A 22,113-nucleotide genomic window follows, 5' to 3' on the forward strand; every position below is an offset into this window, starting at 1 on the left:
ATTCAAATTATGGCTGCCACATTAGCACTGTTGCTATTTCCGTCATGCTACCTGTGTGAGGCGGGGGTGTTGTGCAGCTAAAACCAAATAACGAAGTCGACTCGACATGAAGCACACACTTGAGGTGTCATTGTCTCCTATTACCCCGAGATGGAACCGCCCGCTTGCAGAAAATCAAGCTCGGCGCTCGCACTGATTCAGCATTGCGGTGAGTTGACATTTTCATGCACTTTGAATTTGCGTTGCATCGTATTTTGAAGGCATTAAACATTACCATAGCGATCAGAAATGTTGTCTGACAAAAAACGGTTCATGGGGCAAAAAAAACTTGGGGAGCCCTCATCTAAATCATAAACATGGTTTACATGCCAATAATATGCCAGTACTGTACTTTGTACTCAAATTATTTGGAAGATTTCTACTTTGACCTGTGTCATGTTATTGTAAAGTGGAGCTAAGTTCTTGCCAGTCTAGCACAGGGCGACGGGTTCGTGCGGGGGTCTGTGTTGAAGTTCAGGCTGCGCGCGACTGTTGGGGTTCGGCCCAGGGGTTGGGTTCAGTTCAGCCAGAGTTAGTTTGGCAAAAAAAAAAAAGATGACATATTTGGATGCCATTCATGTGCAAGAAATTCCATCTGCCTTTGGCCTCGCAGTATAAAGAGATCCATCTTTTGTTCATTTCGCCGTTGGAAAGAAAACCAGTCAGTCATTTGATGTGGGACGTGCGCGAGCCGCTCGATGGTTCGCGCTTCGCACAACTTTCCACACGGCCGCGCCGCATCGCTCCGCAGTGTGGGTGCGGAGCAGCACATGGTGGGCCTCGCGTCACGCCGCCCGCCATTCAAATCCAGGGTACGCGAGAGAGGGGGGGAAAGGGTGGCAAAAATGTGCGGGGGGGGGGGCGAAAATGGAGCCTTCATCACAAAATAAAAAAAAAAAAACAACCCTTCATTGCGTTGTAGTTTGTTTTAATACAGTACAACACTGTCGGGTGCCATTTGTCTTATTAAATCGGTCTTAGCGCGCCCCCTTGTGGCAAATGCTGACAAGTGTAGCAATAACAAGAAGGAACTGCTCCCCACCGGTTAGGAAATTCACTCACTTGTCCTTATCATCGAAAATATCATTTTATACACGTACCCCCGAAAAATATCCGCTTCCATGATTGTTATTCTCAGAGAATAAGACTTGATTCTCGTCAAAATGTTTAATGTTGTCGTCCCTCCTCCCGTCCCGTATTTTACATATGATACAATTTTCCATATCGAAAGGAATTGGAAACAAAAGCAGCCAGTCGTCAAGATAACAAATCACAAAAGGCATTTTTCAACAATGGTGCAGCGGTCCGAGCGAACACTTTGCAGTTCATTTTTCACGTCATCTCTTCTTGTACAAGCAGGCCTTCAGCTGCAAGCCGAAATTCTTCACCTTTTCTGGCGCATCGCTCGTCTTGGTGAGGTCGAAAGTGTAGAAATGTGTGTTCTCTGTGTCCTAAAGGAGAGCGCAAACACAACAACATGAAAATATCAGCAAATTCAAACCAAAATTCATTTGATTAAAAAGTTGTGTTCGTTTACTGTCACTTCAATTGAAAATGCGATCAAGTGTGGATCTCAACCAAAACGTTTTCTGCCTCATTTCACACGTTGCCTAATCAAGTGACTTGTGCTCTCACCTTGGACTCCAACTTGAATCCCAACTTGGCCAGCCCCGTGAGAAAGTTACGCACGTTGTCGAACCTGCTCGCCACCTCTGCGATTTTCAGCACGCCCCTAAAAAAAATAAAAAATACTGAGAGCCACGCACGGTGCTGCCCTGAGATACGAGTGACCGCGATTACAATTGTTTTTCGACTTGCGAGCGCAAGCCTGTGTCTACTGGCAGCGTCAATAGAATGAGTAAATATTCCCATATTCTTTATCATCTGCAAAGAGCATTCACAGACATTTCTCACAGTAAAATGTGAAGTTTGTGACGAAATCAATTGTGACTCCGCCACCCGTCTTAACCTCTTACGACACCGTGCAGTTTTTTTGGGGGGGGGGGCGGGGGGGGCTTCTTGATTAAAGCGTCAAGTGATTTGACTGAATGAATTTACCCCCTTTTCAAGACCCGGTTGGCCTCGACGAGAAACGCCGTCAGATTGGTTCCCATCAGCGACAGGCAGAAGACGCCAATGTCCACCGACCTGTCGGGCAGCGGCACCTGCAGGGGAGGAGGCGGAGATTGTCGGCGCGAACGCTTTGGCGGGGGGACGCGCGCACCAACACAAACGCACGTGGGCCATGTCGCAGACCGTCACCAGGTCGCAAGTCGCCACCAAGTCGAAACTGTGCACTTTGTTCTTGACGCTGAGGGCGATCTTGCAGTCGCCGCAGCCAAAGTCGGCCACCACCAGCGAGGACGGTCTGAAACGACACACGGGGGGAGAAAAAATGGCTGAGGCGAAGGCTGAAGTGACAACATCACGTATGTCATGTGACCAACCGATAAGTAGCCAACACGCTGCGTGTGTGCAACGGAAAGGAGGACGCCTCACTTCTTGCGAATGTAGGCGATGATGGCGTCCACGGGGTTGGTGGGCCAGTGGCGCACCTGCGCCGTGAAGCCCCTGTGGTAGATCTGGAAGGCCTGCGGGTCCTGCTGGAACATGCGCTTGGCCTCGCCGCTGCTGCTGCTGTACAGCAACTGGTTGATGTAGCGGAAGCGGGCCGCGTCCAAGCGCTGCTCCACCCGCGAGCGCAAACGACTCGAGCGATCCCCCGTCGCATCCTCGGAAACGGATTCCCGGGGGGCCTCCTCCGAAACGGCTTCCAGGGGGGCCTCCTCCGAAAGGGGCTTCTCGGGATCGGCCGGCCGGAGAAGCTTCCGCAGGCGTTGGCGTTTCAGAAGCTCGGCTTTTTGCCCGAGCATCTCGGAACCCCGCGATGATCCGTTGCCGCTTTCGTCCCTTTCCTTCTTGGCGCATTTAATAGCCGACGCCCCCGTGTCGTCGTCCTCGTTTGTTTTTCTCCTTTTCTGCGGCAGCGTTTGCTTGTCCGGCGCTTGCACCGGCTTGCCACCGTTGATGTGCGAAGGCGTCGGCAGCAGAGTTTTATCGTCCTTCGCGACTTCTTCTTGAGCTTTATTCTGCCGGTATTTATTTTTGCATTTGCGCTTGTTCTTCATTTTGTTTTTCCACTGCCGCCTGCTGACCTTCGAGACATCGCCGGCCGGCTGCTGCGGGCTCGCTTTGCGCTCCCTCTCGCCGGCAGATGCGCTTTTGCTCTTCGGGACACCTTCCAAAGGAAATCTTTCCATTATGTATGCGCACCTCCAAAAATATTGAAATTATTAGCACAGAATTTCGTGGCATTTATGATAACATGCTGATACGAAGCAGTGACTCAACGATGACGACATAAAAAGTATTTTCACAATAAACAAGCCAAGATTTTAAGCCCCAGTCATATTTAAAATATGACTCACTATACAGAAAAATAAATGAGATGTACTGGAAAATCCAATTTTCTGAAAGTCTCGAGCCACAATAGAGGTTTCTCTTTTCCAATATGTATATGCAGGAAATTCCCAAACTCACCACTTATTTTTTCCACTTTCTTCTTTTTGGCTACAGTTTTCTCTTCCTTGACCTCAATGTTGTTCTCCTGCTCTGCCGTTGTCATACTGGCTTGTTTTGTCGTCCTCCTCTTTTTTTTCTTTTTCTTCTTGGTGGTTTGCGGCGCGGCGGCTTCGACGTCGCTGTCGCTGTCAGGCTGAAGCTGGTCGTCGCCCTTCCAGTCTGGTAGCGATTCTAAAGTCTGTAGCGTCCGCAGGAGACTCTTCTTTCCCACATGTTTGGACTAAGCAGAAAGGAAAATGCTATACGGGTGGCGACTCTAACCCCAAATAGACACCCCCCCTATCCCCATTTCCCCTCAGGTAAGCAACAAGGGGTGGGGCTTCAAACACCATTGAACACGACTGACACTGTAATTGTGATGCTGCATATTTTGGGGGTGTGCGAATCTCTAAACACGTGATGTGTGCTGACTCCCCACATGTACTGTACCGTGACATACCTTCACATCGGCGGTGTCGCTGTTTGGCTTCCGTTTCACAACAATTTCACTTAGGACGTCGGCGGCGTCATTCCAATCTTCGTCCTCGTGAAACATACTCCCTCGCAAACTGTTAACATTGATTGATTTTACGATAAATACCGGTACAGTACTACTACTACTAGTACTGTACCAGTACTAGTAGTACTGTACTGGGGCGTACAGTATGGACTGAATTGGGATGTAGTACTGTACTACATCCCGATTCAGCTCTAATTTTACTCACCTGCCTAAGGCGTGTTTAATAGTGACGACGGTAGACGAAAACGGCAAGTTTATCTCCAAACGTAGTTAAGTATAATCTTTTGCAGAAATGCCACCTATTTCGCTCAGCTTGCATGCGCGTGGCCGAAGCGGAAAAGTTAACCGGCGCGCGTTGATGACGTCAAAGGGTCTCCACTCGACTTTTTTTTCCATTTCAAATGTACAAAACATTAGCATGATGCGATCTCTGGTAGCAATTACCTTGCATAACTAAATGCTGTAAACCATTCTCTATTTTTCAATTAGGCCTTCGTTGAAACGGGGCGCACGAAGACTCGCGAGCTGAACTCTGTTGTGCGGAAGTTAAATGGAAAACTTTTTTTTGTAGGGGTGCCTGAACGTCCACGGAGGAAAAGCGAAGGGCACCCACGGTGCACTTGGAAAATTAATCAGTATCGATGTTCACCCAACATGTTACTATGGACCACAATGCATTGCGAGTAGGAACGAAATGGCGCAAGTGTACAGACAGTCCACGCCACAGAAATAATGCATTCGTTTTATAGAATTGAAAATACACATGACAAAGTAAAAAAAAGTAGACATTTAAAAAAATTAAACCCACAATATGGAATCGGAGATCTTAATGTGCCGATGCGTCATGACAGGTATGGCGGTGACGTGCTCTGCGACGAGGACAATGCAGTGAGCTGGCTGTCCGAATCGCCATCGCCAAAAAGGCAGAGGTAACCGCTGTGAAAGCGCTACATGTCGTGCGAAACTATATTGCGAATGAGGTTTTAAGTGTAGGACATAAGGGTGGACTTTCGGACACATCGACCTATCTGAAAAGAATCCATCCCCTGAGGGTATATTGTTTGATGCGATGCTCCCTCTAGTCTGTAAGGGGCGCAGTGTCAACCAGCTGCCGAGGCCGAGTAGGAGAGTAGTACGCCCTCCCTTGCGCGAGGGTGTGGACGTAGGCAGTCGGCTCGGCACCACCGTTTCGTCTCTCCCAAGCGCCGAACAGCACCGCCAGAAACTTCTCCGGAGGCCTCCTTTCACGCCTTTTCATTCGGTAAGGTTTTTTTTGTGACACAGGGTCGTAAGTCGTGGTTCTTAAATGGCGAACCGACGCCGACTTTTGTCGCTGCGCTACAATTGACGATGAGAGAAACGGACCGTCCAGAATGGAGGCTAGCTTGCTTGGTTACCAAATGTCTAATTTTTTTGTTCCTCTTTACTTGAGTGTTGTGTTGGCTGCTTCCTTTTTGAGGAGAGCTCTCTGTGTTATGGTCGTGTTGCGTTGAAATCAACAAGTTTGACCCCCCCCCATCGTGTTTTAGCGCGTTAGCAGCCGTTGCTACCAGAAAAAATGATTTATCAAACTTATCCTTCGTATCAAAAAATCTTTGACGATTTGAACTCATTCAAATATTCTTTACTCGTCTTACAGTGTCGCGGAAGTGTTTCCATGTTCAATACAAATCAAGGTTCAAGGCACTTGGGGCACGTTAGCGCAAATGGCACCGCACTCAACAATCTGTCCCTCATACTACAAGATGTGTCGGTTATTATCCTTGAAGGATGAAGTTGAGCACATTTAAGTTGGTGTCGCAAGCAAACAACGGCAATTCCTCACTTTGAGGGAGCAACGACTTGCAAACATTTGCTTGAATTTGTTTGCAAATGGCCCGAAGTGACCAGCAGACGGTGTAGGATGAAACTGTACTCCCTTATTGAAGTGATCGGAAATTCCAATTTGCTTAAAGATGCGCACGAAACGCCTCAAAAGAATCAGTTTTGCTCTCGGGCAGGTCATTAAAAATGATTGAACCAGTTTAAAGCTATGCACATGGTCCTGTTTCGCTCTTTGAAATGAGCACTATATCTGGAAGAAACTGTGGTAAACTACTTAGAAGCTAAATCCAAAAGTAAAATTACTGACTCGGGCTGTCGTCATCATCTGCCAACTCGGGATAAGAAACATTTCACATGACTAACGTCATTTGCCTCCTGAAGGTGGAACGCGAGAACTCTCAATGTAATTAGAAAGCCACCTGGGCCGGCCCAATGATCAGCACGTTTTCCAACGCTGTTCTTTCAACATTTTCCATTTTCAGGCCGGTGCGAGTGCCCCCCCCCCTCGACCCCCTCCGAGGATCAGCGATCGTGTCCCTCACTGGCCCCGGTGAGGGACAGATGAAACCGCAGTCTTGCTGCTTCAGCTCCACGTCGCGTCACTCTAGGTTAAGGTGCCAAAATGGACGACATCTTCACGCAGTGTCGAGAAGGCAACGCGGTGGCCGTGCGCCTCTGGCTGGACAACACGGAAAATGACCTCAACCAAGGGTGAGATGCCTTTTGGGCTGTAGGCGGGTGAAAGGCGGACTGCTTCCTCCTTGGGTGTAAAATGGATGGTTTGGATGCCGTTGACATGAAATTGAACTGCTGCGGAAAATAGAAACGGGAAAAGCTGCATTTTATATGCGCTGTTCAGATGGGCTAAGACCCCCCCACCCCCACCCAAGTGGTAAACTGCTGAGTCGTCATTGAAGTTTGGAAAATTGTCGGATTCACTTTGTCCCCAGATTCAATCCGCACAGTTGATACAAACAGACAATGACGATCTGGACCACTGAAGTTGGGGGGGGGGGGGGTGATGGGTGATGGTCTGGCTCCGCGCCGCACATCCACTTTATCCGCTTTTTCTATCGGCGCCTCCAATACAGAACAGTGATAAAAGATGCTACCGGCAAGTTGGCTTTGCTCTCTCACTGTGTCATGTTGGGGCGGGGGCGACTTTTACAAACACTGCACAAGGTCGAAAATATTCCGCCAACATCGAGACTCCCTCCGCCGACTTGGCGTTTGCACAGCAGCGACTGACTCTTAGTTTGTCCCCAGTGGGCCCCTGGCCCGAGATTGAACCCACTTCCTCGGAAGCTCGTGTTTATAGGTCGGGAATTCCCTTCCACAAAGCGTGACGCCAGCACGGGAAGCTCGCCGTGGACGGCGCTGCGGGAACTGACGCGGTGGGGACTTGGCAACGGCTTCAAGCGGCCAAATGGCGTCCGCAGCAGCCGACCGGGTGCGCGTTTGCACGATTCCATTAGCGAAATGAGCACGTCGAGCTCCTTTCTCCCCAGACTGGCTGATTTATCGCCTTGAGTGGGAAGAAGAGGAACGCAGATCGCTTTTCTGTCACGTGTTGGACGTAACTTTGCAATACAGTGGAGGTCTCCTGAGATTTGAATTCTGTTGTCTTCCCTTCCTGACCGTTCTGTCAAACCATCCCCACTTTCGTACATACCCGTTTGGGCGACGGCAAATGATGACGGATGAAGGTGAATTTGCCCAGTGGTTGATTTTCGAGGCAAAAAATGAGGACTTTGATGGATTTGAGGATCAGGCTTGATCAAAAAAATAACGCGAGTACATTGTTACATGCTACCTTTTTTTTTTTTTACGTTTAATAACGCAGTGCGTCTTAAGTGTTAAAAACAGAAATGGCACCCGTAAGTGTCACTATGCCTTTTTGATCCGGTGCGCCGCATGGTTGTGAAAATATGGTACTTGAACCTTGTCATCCAATCGGAGAAGCGGTTCCCTGACCAGCAGATGAAAAGAAACGGGTGCACGTTGAGAGAGTTTTTAAAAAAGTTTCACTGCTTCACTCTAAATTGAAGACATTTTGTGGAAAGTCAATTTGGCACTGAAGCCGCTAAGTTGCAATTCATCAAAAGCCGCATTTTTTTTTTTTCACCACATGGTTGCGCCGCGTGTCTGGTTCGGTCAGCTGACTGGTAAAGAGGCTGCTAAATTGCCAGGTCCAGTTTGTCCCCCAAGTGTAAACTCGGGATTGTATTTGACCTTCCACGTCACTCCTTTGCATGAAATACTTTGCGTCCGACTGGATTGTTTACGCCGCCGCCGCAACCTTCCCGGGAAAGCGCGGCCGCCCAATCTCCTTACAAGGACTTGCACGCGGGCAAATCCACTCGCGTTCGGCAGGACGACCGTAGCGGGCTCCGCTGTTCGGCCAGACAGACAAGTGTGCGTGGAATGCGCATCACCCCCACCCCCCCGCTCAACACCTCCCCCCCCTCCAATGGTTTCTTTTCCGACATTCCTCTTTATTCTGCTGGTTGGAAGATTGCGCTTGAAGGTTGAACTTGGCCTCGCCGCCTCATTTTTCTTCAAACAGGCGCTCGGGCCTTCTTGGGCTTAGCGCTTCAATCGTTGTCTTTATTTAGCTGTAAAGCTAGCAGCGGTAGCCGCGCAGGCTGAGCTGCGCTGCGCTGCGTGACGGCTCCTTGTTTGGGAAGGTGGGAGGTTTACAGGGTGATTGCTGATTTTTATTTAGAACTCCCTTTGGCAGTGCGGCGGCAAGTGGACATTTAGTGCTTGCGCTGACGCTTTATATGAATGAAAGGCCTTTGAAACGGGTGCATGGCCGTCTCGGGGGGGATCTGATGACTTAGTTGATTGTAAAATAGGATGAGTCGTCCTGTCGCGTCAAGTGGCGCTCGCCTCCTCGGATTCGAGATTCTTTTCTATTGCATCTGCCAGACTGAGGCCTGTTGGCAGGTGGAAATGCCTGAAATAAATGACAGCAGCGGGTCGGGAGGAGGGCGGGGGGGGGGGGGGGGGCAAGTCTAACTCAAAGGGAAAACCTATCCCGAAAAGCTTGCCACACTGGAAATAGACGTGGGAAACCGGAGCGCCTGAAAGTGCCGTTCTTGGATTCATTTGTGCGTTCATGCTAACGGGAGTAAGAAAGTGCGGGTGTTCATTTTTAAAAACGGGTCGGCCCTGACTTGATATACGGTCCGATTTGACACATAGCCTGAAATTGACGCACGGGCTGATTTGAGGATTGTGTTATTGACACACAGGTGGACCCTTGACACAAAGCCAACAGGAGGCGCCGAAGGGCCACATTGACGGAAATGACATGACGAGAGGAATGGAGAGATTGGACAGGTTGACGCTGAGGCTAAATCGACACGCGCGCTAACACCAAATTGATGGAACACCGGTTGGGACTTGACGCGCGGATGAGATACCTTGACACGCGGGCCAAGCGGACACACGGGCGAGCCTCGTTGACGCGTGGGCTAACTCGACGCTTGCGTTGTCTTCGCGCCTCCTCTGACGTGACACGCCAGCTGAAATGACACATGGGCATACTTGACACGGGCTGAAACTTGAAACGCGGACCAGAGTTGACACACGGGCCGACAAAGGGAGGGCTCTGAAGAATGCTTAGTCTGAAGAATGGCGGTCTCCACTCCAATCTCCCGTAGGGCGTCATTTTGTCAGCGGTCCAGATCTTACTTCCACAAGCATCAGACTTCCTTCTGCGGGATCATAAATGTGAACTAATGAGTTTTTTCGGGTTTGGCCTTTTGCTCAGACAGGAAATGACCCTCCTCCCACGCGATTCACAGATAGACGGTGTCGTGGGACTGAGGGGGTCTGTGCGGGACCTCGACTCAACCACGCAGGACGTGTTGCTACAAGCTAGTGGAACAGCCCGGGGGGGTGGAATTGAGATTCCGTCATAATGCTCCTTCAGTTCTCCCTGGGGTTGGTGTGTGTGTGTGTGTGTGAGAGAGCAAGAGACTTGATCGAGGAGACATGCAAAGCCACCGGACGAATGAAGACAAATGACACATTCACATCAAGCCGATAGATGACACCGCAAGCCGCGTTGAAACTGCGATTGGGACTTTGCAGGGACGACCACGGCTTCAGCCCTCTGCACTGGGCGTGTCGGGAGGGCCGCTGCAGCGTGGTGGACATGCTCATCATGCGCGGCGCTCGCATCAACGTCATGAACCGAGGGGATGACACGCCCCTGCACCTGGCCGCCAGCCACGGACATCGCGACATTCTGGGAAAGGTACTGGGGGAAGAAAGGGGGGGGGGGTCACGCGTGCACATTCACTCATCCGACCGTCTTGTCCCGTTGACGGCAAAGAACATCCAAGAACTTAACCATTTGTATTTTTATTTATTGACTTTTATTTGGGGAGGTGTGTCACATGATTGGATCTCTTTTTTTTTTTGTTGAAATGGCACGCACGGAGATTTATTGCAGAACACTGCGGACTCGAACCTGTCGTAATCTGTCGGGCGTCGGTATTGTTGGCAGCGCTTGTTAGCCTCGGATGCTTCTGGCGTATAAACGCCGTTTCGTATTGGCGTCTCGTGACGAGCCGCTACGTCGGGAATATTTTCTGCACACGTGCTGCCTTCAGCCCAAACATTACGGCGGCCGTCTGTAGCGTCTCATCCTTTTTTGTAGCTGATTCAGTGCAAAGCGGACACCAACGCAGCCAACGAACACGGGAACACGCCGCTGCATTACGCCTGCTTCTGGGGACAAGACCTGGTGGCGGAGGTTAGTGCGCCCCCCGGTGGCCTTGAAGTTCAACTCGTTCACCGCGCCCTCGCCACAATGTTTTTTTTTGCTTCTTGTCCACCCGGCAGGACCTTGTGAACAACGGGGCCCAGGTGAGCATCTGTAACAAATATGGGGAAACGCCCCTGGACAAAGCCAAACCTCACCTGCAAGCGCTTCTCAAAGGTAGCCCGTCTGCACCCCGTCTACTCGTTCCCAGTCCGTTCTCTGTTCATTTTTTTTTGTCTTTTGTGGTGTAGAAAAAGCTGAGAAAATGGGACAGAATTTGACCAAAATCCCCTTCAAAGACACCTTTTGGAAAGGCACCACCAGAACACGACCCCGTGAGTAGACACCCCCCCCCCCCCCCCCCCGCTTTTTAGGAATTTGCATCATGTTCAAGATTTATGTTTATCTTAGACAGTAGACGTGCTTGTTTTCAAATTTCAGAGCTCCCAGGCTTGGCACAGCATGTCTCGGCAAGTTAAATGAAAACTTTAACAAATAAAATGGCTCTTGAAAGCTTTCCAATTTTGCCGCGTGTTCACGCAACTCCAATGCTCGTTGTTCACATTTTTGTTTTACTTCCAACAAACTCACCTCTGTCAAAATGATGAATATTGGCCCCGATAATCGCCAGGAGTGAATTGCTGAGCCCGTTTCGACTCTTGCCAACCAAAAGGGAAGGGGGGGGGACACCCTGAACCGGTTGCCAGCCAATCACGGGGCACACGGAGGCGAAGATGTTCGACATTTTCTTTCTTTCTTGTGTTTCTAGGCAACGGTACTTTGAACAAACACGCAGGCATCGACTATAAGCAGCTCTCGCTCCTGGCCCGAATCAACGAGAACCAGTCTGGAGAGGTACGTTGAGAACCGGTCGCCGCGCCGTGCCGTCGATTGTACAGTGAAGCCTCGCAAATCGCAAAGTCGAATCGCCAAACATTTGAGTATCTTTTCAAAGCGGCTCAACTTTGACTTTGCCGTATCAAACGCTGAGATCGAATGAAAACGTTGACAAACTTGAGACGAAAAGCAAACGCAAACGACCGAGGACGTGGTTGCGTAAATGTGCACACCCTCTTTAACTTTTGACCACCCGCCTTCTCACCCTGCCCGCCTTCCGCCTTCCTTTTGCAGCCCGTGCCAAAGGTCATTTTTAGGACAATGATTTCTTCATTTTGGGGGTCATATCAGGGGCTGCTGAAAAAGGGAGGGCGGTCCGCAAATAGCCCCTAAGCCGCAGTTTGGAGCCCTCTTTGCCTGTTCTAGAAAGGGAGCGCAAATATAGAATGACTCAAGGTTGCCTTTCTCGGCAAATCGCGACCAGGCGGGGTTTCACTGTACTTGCGCTTTGCCCGTAACCTTTGTACCGTATCCTTGATGGTGCGCAGCTATGGCAAGGCCGCTGGCAAGGCAACGAGATTGTGGTCAAAGTGCTGAAGGTGCGCGACTGGACCACTCGGAAAAGCAGGGACTTCAACGAGGAGTATCCCAAACTCAGGTGCCGATCCGACGCGCCCGTGCGCGACTCTTGTGATGGCTAGCTTGTGTTAGCTAGCCACGTGTGATCGCGCTGCCACCCGGAAGTACTTGCCACGTCCCATTGCGTCTCGCACTCCTGGTTGATGTCCGATGTCCTTGTCCTCCCGGTCGCTCACCATCCCAGGATATTTTCCCACCCGAACGTCCTCCCCATGTTGGGAGCCTGCCAGTCCCCGCCGGCCCCTCACCCCATCATCATCACACACTGGATGCCGTACGGCTCCCTCTACAACGTGCTGCACGAGGGCACCAGTGAGTACTTTGTCGTCACGCCGCCATCCCAATGACCTTTCCTTGACGTCGCCGTGCCGCCGCCGCCGCCAGACTTTGTGGTGGACCAGACGCAAGCGGTCAAGTTCGCTTTGGACATCGCCTGCGGAATGGCCTTCTTGCACACGTTGGAGCCCATGATCCCTCGACACTATCTGAACAGCAAGAGCATCATGGTGAGAAGACTTCTTTCGCAGACGCAGCTTGATGTCCAAAAAGCCCATCCTCATGTTCCCTTTCACTCAGCAGTGACATCTTGTCCCCCCACCCCCCCTCCCCCCTACAGATCGATGAAGACATGACAGCCAGGATCAGCATGGCAGACGTCAAGTTCTCCTTTCAGTGTCCTGGCAGGATGTACTCGCCCGCTTGGGTGGCCCCCGAGGGTACGTGATGCAGCACACACATCGTGGAATGAGTGATAACATCGGGTCCGCCTGCATGCCGGCTCTAATTTTTTGGCCCGGTCGATCGCTTGCAGCCCTGCAGAAGAAGCCAGAGGAGATCAACCGGCGGTCGGCGGACATGTGGAGCTTCGCCGTGCTGCTGTGGGAGCTGGTGACCAGGGAGGTGCCCTTCGCGGACCTCTCCAACATGGAAATCGGCATGAAGGTCAGCAAAAAGATCGCCGGGAGAAAGAGTTTTTCCCCTCCCACTTAAGTCCGCTGCGAGAAGATCCTCTGCTTCCTTCTACCTGATGAGCGACCGATTGCTGCCACGCTCCAAACGTCATTGTGGAGAGGCCTCGTCGATTTGAATGATGTTGGTAACGTTCTGGTTTTCCCTTCAGGTTGCCTTGGAGGGCTTGAGGCCCACCATCCCTCCCGGCATCTCGCCGCACATCTGCAAGTTGATGAAGATCTGCATGAACGAGGACCCGGCCAAGAGGCCCAAGTTTGACATGATTGTGCCTATTTTGGAGAAGATGCAAGATAAGTAAAGGAAAAAAAAAGCCGACTTTTTACCCCCGGGATGTTGCCTTAAACTCTTTTTCCTTACCTAAGCATCGAGCTCCGTCACCACTACAATCCAACAGCAGTTATTTTTCTAGTTGTCATTTTTTTTCTATTAATATATATTGTACATGTCGACTGTAATCATAGACTGAACACGTGACTGAATAACCTGTGGAGGGTATCGACGGGTTTTATTTGGACCTGAATGGTTCTTGTATATCGCTGGCCTTGGGCGGATTCCTTGTACCTCAAAAATCATCACTTTTAAGGAGACCCCTCCCCCAAAACGGCATGTTTGCTCAACCCAAGGGTTTAAATCACATCCTCAAAGAGAGAAAGCCGTTTTCCACACTTTGGTCAATATTTTATAAAAACGGCACCCGCTGAAATGACTGAAAAGTATGAAATTGGCCAAATTGTGACATGGGCGCTGTTGACCCGATGCCAGCGATATGCTCAAAGCAGGTCTCATCCCAGCAGCATGAGTTGCCGCGTCAGCATTTTGTAAAGCAAGAAAAAGCATTTCTCGGGAATGATTAAGCGATTTTTTTTTTAACCGCTTCCCATACACCTAAAATAGTGTACGCACCATTACATATGGTCTATGTTTTACCTCTCGTTTGAAAATGTAGCCCAATTATGCCTTTCGTTATTTCTACGTGCATAAAAGTGCCTGAGAGGAAACTTAAGTGTTTAATTGTTGAATTGTGGCCGTCAAACGAAGAACAAATTGTGTACTTACTGGAAATCATCCTGGTCGCATCCTGCAGCTGTTCTATTTTCCTTTGCTTGCTCTTCATTCACTCTTGTCATTTCTGTGCCTGCATCAGCTTTTTTGCGTCCAAGCCAAAATCAAAAGCAAGCTATACAAATGTATGTATTTATATCTATATATATTAAATTGAAAACTGAGAATAGATTTGGTGTGTTCATTTTGTATGGGAGTCACAAAAAAAGCTTGTTTGTGACCTGCCGTTGGCAATATACAGTGCATGAGGGAATTATTCGTGGCACTTCACGTTTCGTACCTTATGTTAGAGCAATTTACATCTTCAAGTAATCCCAGTGAATCGAACCTAATTGAATGGTTCGATTTTTAAAATTGTGACACACTTGAACCGTATCGAATCGTCTTTCGCGGAGAGATGTCCAACCCTCAGAGGCTTTGGTTGCGAACGGGGTAAGAGCATCCCAAGTCGGCCGTGACGTGAGCGACTGACGCAGGCTCGTCACCAGCCGAGCCCCGCCGCCGCCACCCCCGCCCCAGCTTGGAGACGGGACGTCGCCATCGCGGTAACATAGAAACATGTAGCGAGCTCGCTTAACTGGACGTCTTTGGAAGCCAAGGAGAGTCCGACTGTAAGTAAGATTTCTTCCAGTCGGGTGGCTTGCGCTTGAATTCGATGTTTCGGAGTTCGCCCGAGGAGCTAACGTTAGCTTAGCCAAGATGATGGCGACCGACTGGCCGTCATTACCTTCGAGCGGCGGGCCGAGGCATCCGAAAAACGGGGCCGGCGCGGAAGGGAGAGGTTTCATCAAGCCTATTTTACTTTAGTTTGTTTTATGTTATTTGATTCCAGAAAGGCGAATAAATGTCACCGTGATGCCAGGATGGCGAAATCCGCGGCAACGTTATCGGTAGATTAACGGTGGCCAATGTACGTTTCAGATTCCGATGATTAGAACGTAATAGCGAAATGTCAGGCTTCGATTGATGGTTTAAATGAACGATATCATTTATAAGTGTGTATTTCACGGTGCTGTTCTACTCGGTTCGACTTGATTGGCCCAATGCAGCGAGCCAGCCTAGCTAGAATGCTAACAACGTCCAAGGTCCAGATCTTATTTTTTTCCGCCCCCAAGATTTTGTATTCGAAAACGACCAATAACTGCGATGCCATCGCGGTATTGTATAAACGTTATTTATTCATTTATTTATTTGCGAGCTGGCTTGCTAACAACATCCAATCTCATTACAGTAACCCCCTAATAGCTTTTAAATGCCATAGCCATGATTAAACACAGCATGCACCACCTTAAAAGACAGTTAGCTCTCCATGAAACCACATAATGGTCAACATTGAAAAACAATCCTTGGCCCAAGTGTTTATCAAAAACAAGGCAGAGGGTGCTATTCCTAAAATGTTTATTTAATCGCATTATAACCCACAGCAACGTTGTGCACATTACCACAGCACATATATATACACATATGCACAGTTAGAGCTCGAGGTTTCTCTCTATACAGGCTAGATAACTTGATTTCCTATGACCAAACCACGGGTATCAGCACTCAGAGACGTATATTCTCTCCCCCGTCTTGGCCTCCAGCTACGTGGAACTCGAAGTAGCGATGGGTGGCCACGACGACGACGTCAGGCCGTACTTGGTCAACAAACATCGCGGCGAGGAGCTGAAGAACAACAAGCTGAACGACTGGTGTGAGCACGAGTCGACGGGCAACAACGCCAAGTGGCACAAGGAGGGCCAGAACCAGCTGCGCAAAGTGAGCGAGAACCAGCAGGAGCAGGACCACAACTGCAACATCAGCCACAACGGCAACCCGGACGGGGAACGGGAAGAGTCCCCCAAAGCGGCCACCCGGGAAGAAGCCAACAACATTCTCAATGAGCCGCTCCTCATCCATGCCTTGGACGAGGACGAGGAGAAGGAGAGGGAAGAAGACAAGGGGGAGAAGTCAGAGGAAGGTCCCGCGGATGGAGAGGAGGCCCCCGATGGAGGAGGAGGGAGAGATGGAGGTGTCTCCGGCAGGAACGCGTGCCTCCTGTTCGCCAACGTCAACGGGACGCCGAGCGACGACGAGTCCAACTGGCCCGCCGCCACTCAGGACAACGCCGCCGATGCTTCTTCTCCCAACGGCAACAGAGGTAAGGCCCGAGTGCCCGAGTGGCCCTACTCCGTTTTTGTCATCTCGCAGGAGAGTGATTTCAAATTTGAAGGCCGCAATAAAATCTGCCCCCTTTTTACTAGGGCATGACCGATCTGGATTGATTTGTTTGTTTGAGGCTGATGGCGATTTTTGGCCGAGAAATATGCAGATGTCTGATTAATTGGGGGCTTCGTTTAAAAAAAAAAAACGATTGCAAACATTTGTTCCCTCTCGCTGTGCATTTCCAATGGGTCTCGATATGCGCATTTTCACCGTTCATGGGCCAGCCTCGTCAGCTGTCGATAGATTGTGGAAAAATGATCAGCAGCCGTAAGAAAGCAACTTTTATCCCCTGCCAAAAATCTCTCTCTCTCTTTTTTTTGTCATGTAGTGGATAGTAAGCTTCATTTTGAATGCTAAACTGCTTCTTCTTCCTTGGCTAATTGTGAGCATGTGACAATGTCGTGATATATTCCAATCCACATTTGTCCCTCTCCAGACTCCTTCTGGGACTCGAGCGCTTTCGAGACCGACACGGACCTGCCGGCCGGCTGGATGAGGGTTCGCGATACGTCGGGCACCTACTACTGGCACATCCCCACCGGCACCACCCAGTGGGAGCCCCCCTCGCCGCTGGGGAAGGTCGGCGACTCGATGTTGTCCTCCACCATGTCCCTGGAGACCACGCCGTGCGAGGAGCCCGAGGTTAGATGCCCTATAAAATCCCAAGCTATGATTTGTTTTCCTTTTTTTCTCTCATTTAAATGGCAAATGTCCATTCGCAGGACACCTGGGCTCAGTTTTCCAGCACAGATGAAGGCGGCGCCGACGGAGAGCTGTGGAAGGTAACCCAAACAATCTTGTAAATGCAGTCGGGGCAGAGAATGGCGGATCATAGCATTGTTTGGGTGTCCTCAGGAGGAAGCGGAGGCTGCGTCTGATCAAAGTCTGCGAGAGTTTGAGGGGGCAACTCTGCGCTACGCTTCCATCAACCTCAAGTATTTGCTCTTGCTGTCGTGTCAACAGGTTCTTGGATCATTTGGGAAAAAAAAGTGCAACATTCTCATTTGTCCCTCACTCTGTAGCTACAACTGCCCCCCGTCTGAGGATGACGAGAAGGTGGTCCCACTCTGCACTGATTTAGAGAGCAAGGTACCCAAGTGGAATTTTTGAAATGTCAGGATGGAGCTTAAAACGCAGCAGTACATTTTTTGGCCGCTAGTGGCCAGCAAATTTCGAGCGACACAACTGGTTGCAACGGAGTTAGCCGCAAGAGTCGCAGAAAAGCCTGGAAAGTTTCAGCTGAGCAAGAGCGACTGAAAAGTTGCATAAGGCGAACACGGACGAAGCTTTGAAAGAAGTTTGCCCACTTCGGCTCCATCCTGACATTTCACCCGATGGGCCGATGGATTCCTCGTTGTTTTGAGGGAACCGAACCGTACACTTGGCTGACTGTCTGCCTCGTGTCGACGGCGCTCGGCAGTGCTTCGCGGTGCGTTCGCTGGGCTGGGTGGAGATGTCGGAGGAAGACATGGCGCCGGGCAAGAGCAGCGTGGCCGTCAACAACTGCATTCGCCAGCTCTCCTACCACAAGCACAACCTGCATGACACCGCCGGCATCTGGGGAGAGGTGACCGTCTTTTTCTCACGACGCTGGGCACGCAATGCCTTTGATCAATTATATTATTTATTGATTTCTTTTCTCTCCTTGCGCCGCCCCCTTAGGTCTAAATGTGTCCTTGCTGACTGATTACACTAACAACATACTGTAGCTGCGAATAGAGAGTGAAGTGCATGCCTGCGTGCACACATTAATTGGTTTGAAATTTTTCATCGGTGTCCTTGTTAAAAAATCAGTTATCAATATGAAATGCGTACGTCTACGGGATCGGCCCAGCCCTGTTCAGCACGTTATGTTTTAAGATGAGTTCATTTGACTTTTTGATAGTTGTGTTGACCTCTGGGTGAAGGTGAACATTGAATCTGCACTGATTTGAATGACTGCGCCGTAGGTTAAATTGCCTCCCAATTTAAAAACGCGTATTTATTAAGTGCCGCGTCGTGATCCGCCCGTGTGTGTTTTTGCGCAGGGCAAGGACATGCTGATGGTGCTGGAGAGCGACACCATGAACCTGATCGATCCGCTGGGACAGACGCTGCTTCACACGCAGCCCATCGGCAGCATTCGCGTGTGGGGCGTCGGCAGAGACAACGGCAGGTCCGTTTTCACCCCGACTCGTGATAAGACGGCCCGAAGTACATTTCAGCTGCAGGGAATCTTTCCCGACGGTTTGCTTTTTCCTACGTGTGAGCTCTGAGTCGTGTTGTTTGTACGTTGAGGGCCTCTGCTGGACACTTTGGGCAATTACATCTGCATCGACTAAGTAGTAGTGGCTTTGCAATGTTCTAACGCTTGTATTTTTCTTCCATGCTGCTTTTTGCCCACACGAAAAGGGAAAGGTATACCTGAAGTTTTTTGTTTTTTTTGTCTTGAATATGTTGACACAATTTTGACCAATAATAGTATGGTGATATGACCAATTCATGTTTCTATGTTTTGTTCCACAGGGATTTTGCCTACGTGGCCCGGGACAATCTGACGCAGGTCCTGAAGTGTCACGTATTTCGCTGCGACTCGCCCGCCAAAAACATTGCCACCACATTGCACGAGATGTGCTCCAAGGTGGGACTCCTGTCATGATGCTCGATGCAACACACCGTAACTCATTCAGCGCTGTCCGTTTTAACCCCAATGGGGAGCCATCTTTGACTGTTTGGACTCATTTACACTTGGATTGATTACTCTCACTCGCAAGATCTGATAAAGCCAGAAATGGCTTTATCATCTTGAAATCATGCCCACAGCCTCGAGACTGACTGAGGAGGTGCGCAAAGCCCTTGATGAATATTTTGTAATTAAAAAAAAAACACCCAAAACGCATTGGGTGGTGTTTTAGCACAAAATCATTGGGTTTTTGAACCCGTATTTTTACGTTTTGGTATTCATTTGAACAAGCTGTAGTTAGGGTGGGGGAAAAAAAAAAGTTTTTTTAAATTTTTCTTTTGTGTCATAGATAATGATGGAAAGAAAGTCATCCAAGCCAGGCGTGAGTCGTCTCAGCTCGGACACGGGCAAACCCCTGTCTGTCGAAGGTAAACGCCAGCATGTTTTTCCACAAGTTGAATCGGTGGACTGGATCTCGCCTCATATCCCTTTCCTATTGCTCACCAGAGTTTCCAGCTCCCAAAAATGAACTTTTCCAGCGCTTCCAAGTCTATTACCTCGGCAGTGAGCCTGTCCTCAAGCCAGTGGGTAAGACAACACTGGCTGCCTTCCCCTCTTCGGGGCAGCGTACGCCATCTAGGCTCTGACGTGACAAAACCTTTGGCAGGGATGGACGTGATCAATGAGGCTCTGGAGGCGGCCGTGGCGGGCAAAGACAAAAGCGTCTGGACCCCGGTGTCTGTCAACGTGGCGCCCGCGACCCTCACCATACTCGCAAAACAGGTGCCAGGATCTTGGCCTACATCTCCTCAGAGTCAAATGTCCGAGCTCTTGGCTCTTGATTTTCTTGTCGTCCGAAAAATCCAGTTCCCGATTACAATGCATAAATAATGCACCCTTTTGGAAAAAAAAAAAAAAAGAAGACGCAATTTAGCAATGAATTATTGATGCAGCTCAGCCCTCCGATCCGCATATTCTTGAATAATGACTCGCAGATATCATTTCCTATATCACATGATTTCAGACAGAAGAGGTTCTGTCGGAGTGCCGGGTGCGCTTCCTTTCGTTCATGGGCGTGGGCAAGGACGTCCGCACCTTCGCCTTCATCATGGCCGACGGCCCGCGAGACTTCACCTGCCACAAGTTCTGGTGCGAGCCCAACGCCGCCAGCCTCAGCGAGGCCGTCCAGGCCGCCTGCATGGTCAGTTTTCATGCCTGAGGGTCAAAGTGGTCCTTTTCAGACAACTGTGTCAGCCTGAAATCTTAATAGAATAGAATAGAGTTGAAATAGAGTTATCTATTTCAAACTGTAAAAAGGTAACGTTTACGTTTGTTGTCAACTCCCACTTCGAGGTCCTGCAAGTCCCCGATTTTTTTTTTCCACTTGGACATTTTTCTTTCTGCCAAAGAAGACGTGTTTATTTTTGTCTCGCTTTGCTATGTTATGCTAATTCATGGCATACATGCATGGATTTCTTGATTAATTTATGCATACGCATTTTTTTTTGAACAGCTCCGCTACCAGAAGTGTCTGGACGCACGTCCGCCCGGCCTGGCGTCCTGCTTGCCCACCCCGCCCGCCGACTCTGTGGCCCGCCGCGTCCGGAAGGGCGTGCAGAGTCTCCTGGGCAGCTTCAAGAGCTACAGGTCGGGCTCCCAGTCGCCTTGACGGGCCGCGACACCAGGAAGGTCCATGCAAAACATCTCCATGTCACACTACCAGCCCCACCCTCTCCACCACACACACACACTTGACACCTCATACACTTGTTCTGTCGTCTTGTGGAGTAGCTCGGGGCGGTGATTTGATCTGTCCCCCCCCCCCTCTCTCTTTTTTTTGTTGTTGAAACTTTCCTCCCCTAATCGGTGGAATTCCGGCCTGACTGGGGTTCTTTCATGTCACTCTGAACTATTTTTGTGTTTTAACAGAAACAACACTTGGAATGTTGGGACGTAATGTACGTCACATGCGAAAAGACGCTCGAATGAGCGCTATACTGTAGATTGTCTCACACACGCACACATACACGCACATACGCGCACATCATGCACATGAGTCTTCCAAAGAGATTGTCATCATTCATTCATTCATTTGCATGCAAGTTGAGTGGCTCACGTGCAATAACGACCTTACCGAAAATGTCACCCCGAGAGCAAGGGAACAACGCGGCACACACTTGCTCAGTCGTTCTGTCCGACGCTTGTGTAAGTGTGGGAACCCTTCAGTGTTTCCTCCGTGTTCTCTCTGCGCGTCACTCTAGTCGCTCTGTGTGTGTGTGCGCGCGTGTGTGTGTGTGATCATAAACCCACCACAGAGCAGGTTGGTTTGTTTGTATGGAAGGCAATTCCACACATTCAAATAGGATGTTTTTTTTTTTTGGAACGAATAATTGAATGATCTTATCGTTGATGTGTAGATCCCTAGTAATAGTCAAGGCTAATGGTTAAAAGAAAAAAGTATGTATCCTGTATATATTTCTATATTAGCGACACTAACTCACCCACGTTCATCACGTAACCGCCGCCTTTGCCGTTCACCTTTTGCCCATCACGCCCATGTCCGGCTAGCGGGATTCTAATTTATTATTTCTACACATGTACATTTTAGGTGTTCCCAAAAAATGGATGTGTATATGTAAGAAAGCGCACAATAAATGTCAACATATTGCTGTCTTGGCGGTTATTATTTGCAGTGCACACTGGAACCACGAGGGGGAGCCCTACGCTTTGTTGCGCTTTCATGTCAATCAGTTCTCCATGGCGCCATCTTATCGATGCCATATATTCGACAAGCTAAACTAACTAGCACCTAATTCTCTGTCCGTCTTCGACCGTATATACACACACATCTGTGCATGAGACGAGCTAAGCTTCCGAGCGTCTATCTTGCTCGCTCTCCATCTTTCTATGTGAGGTCTCTAATCTATGTGAGGAGGAATTCAGAAGCCCGCTTCCTGGTTTGAATGAGGCTTACGCTTTCAAGTACGGGTTGAAAGCCCGAGTGAGACCTTCAGT

At 49.6% G+C, this 22,113-nt stretch overlaps 3 protein-coding genes across 4 annotated transcripts; 2 read left to right on the plus strand and 1 right to left on the minus strand.

Annotated features, from left to right (window-relative positions):
* Positions 1 to 1,191: 1,191 nt before the first annotated feature.
* On the minus strand, positions 1,192 to 4,503 carry rrp8 (ribosomal RNA processing 8). Its single transcript, XM_052077701.1, has 8 exons — positions 4,326 to 4,503; positions 4,061 to 4,169; positions 3,580 to 3,841; positions 2,539 to 3,277; positions 2,278 to 2,407; positions 2,098 to 2,204; positions 1,675 to 1,771; positions 1,192 to 1,490 (listed from the first exon to the last, which is right to left on the minus strand). The coding sequence occupies exons 2-8, from the start codon at positions 4,154 to 4,156 to the stop codon at positions 1,377 to 1,379; spliced, it is 1,545 nt and encodes a 514-aa protein (XP_051933661.1). The 5' UTR covers positions 4,157 to 4,169; positions 4,326 to 4,503; the 3' UTR covers positions 1,192 to 1,376.
* A 406-nt stretch (positions 4,504 to 4,909) lies between these two features.
* On the plus strand, positions 4,910 to 14,400 carry LOC127608565 (integrin-linked protein kinase). Of its 2 annotated transcripts, none has more exons than XM_052077709.1 (13): positions 4,910 to 5,381; positions 6,427 to 6,655; positions 10,046 to 10,211; positions 10,617 to 10,712; positions 10,802 to 10,898; positions 10,973 to 11,056; positions 11,491 to 11,576; positions 12,107 to 12,216; positions 12,382 to 12,509; positions 12,582 to 12,703; positions 12,814 to 12,913; positions 13,009 to 13,139; positions 13,318 to 14,400. In XM_052077709.1, the coding sequence occupies exons 2-13, from the start codon at positions 6,567 to 6,569 to the stop codon at positions 13,465 to 13,467; spliced, it is 1,359 nt and encodes a 452-aa protein (XP_051933669.1). In that variant the 5' UTR covers positions 4,910 to 5,381; positions 6,427 to 6,566; the 3' UTR covers positions 13,468 to 14,400. The 2 variants fall into 2 exon arrangements, with proteins under 2 accessions (XP_051933669.1, XP_051933667.1); XM_052077707.1 differs by having other exon boundaries at positions 6,438 to 6,655.
* Positions 14,401 to 14,677: 277 nt separating this feature from the next.
* apbb1 (amyloid beta (A4) precursor protein-binding, family B, member 1 (Fe65)) lies at positions 14,678 to 21,764 on the plus strand. The gene is made up of 14 exons (XM_052077699.1): positions 14,678 to 14,842; positions 15,815 to 16,371; positions 16,873 to 17,078; positions 17,159 to 17,218; positions 17,292 to 17,371; positions 17,459 to 17,525; positions 17,857 to 18,003; positions 18,464 to 18,591; positions 18,942 to 19,056; positions 19,448 to 19,526; positions 19,606 to 19,686; positions 19,766 to 19,881; positions 20,123 to 20,299; positions 20,612 to 21,764. The coding sequence occupies exons 2-14, from the start codon at positions 15,837 to 15,839 to the stop codon at positions 20,765 to 20,767; spliced, it is 1,947 nt and encodes a 648-aa protein (XP_051933659.1). The 5' UTR covers positions 14,678 to 14,842; positions 15,815 to 15,836; the 3' UTR covers positions 20,768 to 21,764.
* Positions 21,765 to 22,113: the final 349 nt, after the last annotated feature.

Source organism: Hippocampus zosterae, chromosome 10 (genome assembly GCF_025434085.1).
Source record: "Hippocampus zosterae strain Florida chromosome 10, ASM2543408v3, whole genome shotgun sequence".
Classification (NCBI taxonomy): domain Eukaryota; kingdom Metazoa; phylum Chordata; class Actinopteri; order Syngnathiformes; family Syngnathidae; genus Hippocampus; species Hippocampus zosterae.

Bases quoted from the DNA above. Each gene is read 5' to 3' on its own strand.
- rrp8 (XM_052077701.1), bottom strand. From the start codon at position 4,156: ATGTTTCACGAGGACGAAGATTGGAATGACGCCGCCGACGTCCTAAGT. The intron at 2,205-2,277 runs GTGCGTTTGTGT...CCTCCCCTGCAG, and splicing joins CGGTCTGCGACATGGCCCAC to GTGCCGCTGCCCGACAGGTC. The intron at 1,772-2,097 runs GTAAATTCATTC...TATTTTTTTTAG, and splicing joins AACCGGGTCTTGAAAAGGGG to GGGCGTGCTGAAAATCGCAG.
- LOC127608565 (XM_052077709.1), top strand. From the start codon at position 6,567: ATGGACGACATCTTCACGCAGTGTCGAGAAGGCAACGCGGTGGCCGTG. The intron at 6,656-10,045 runs GTGAGATGCCTT...GGGACTTTGCAG, and splicing joins GAAAATGACCTCAACCAAGG to GGACGACCACGGCTTCAGCC. The intron at 12,217-12,381 runs GTGCCGATCCGA...TCACCATCCCAG, and splicing joins GAGGAGTATCCCAAACTCAG to GATATTTTCCCACCCGAACG.
- apbb1 (XM_052077699.1), top strand. From the start codon at position 15,837: ATGGGTGGCCACGACGACGACGTCAGGCCGTACTTGGTCAACAAACAT. The intron at 17,219-17,291 runs GTAACCCAAACA...GGGTGTCCTCAG, and splicing joins CCGACGGAGAGCTGTGGAAG to GAGGAAGCGGAGGCTGCGTC. The intron at 18,592-18,941 runs GTCCGTTTTCAC...TTTGTTCCACAG, and splicing joins GTCGGCAGAGACAACGGCAG to GGATTTTGCCTACGTGGCCC.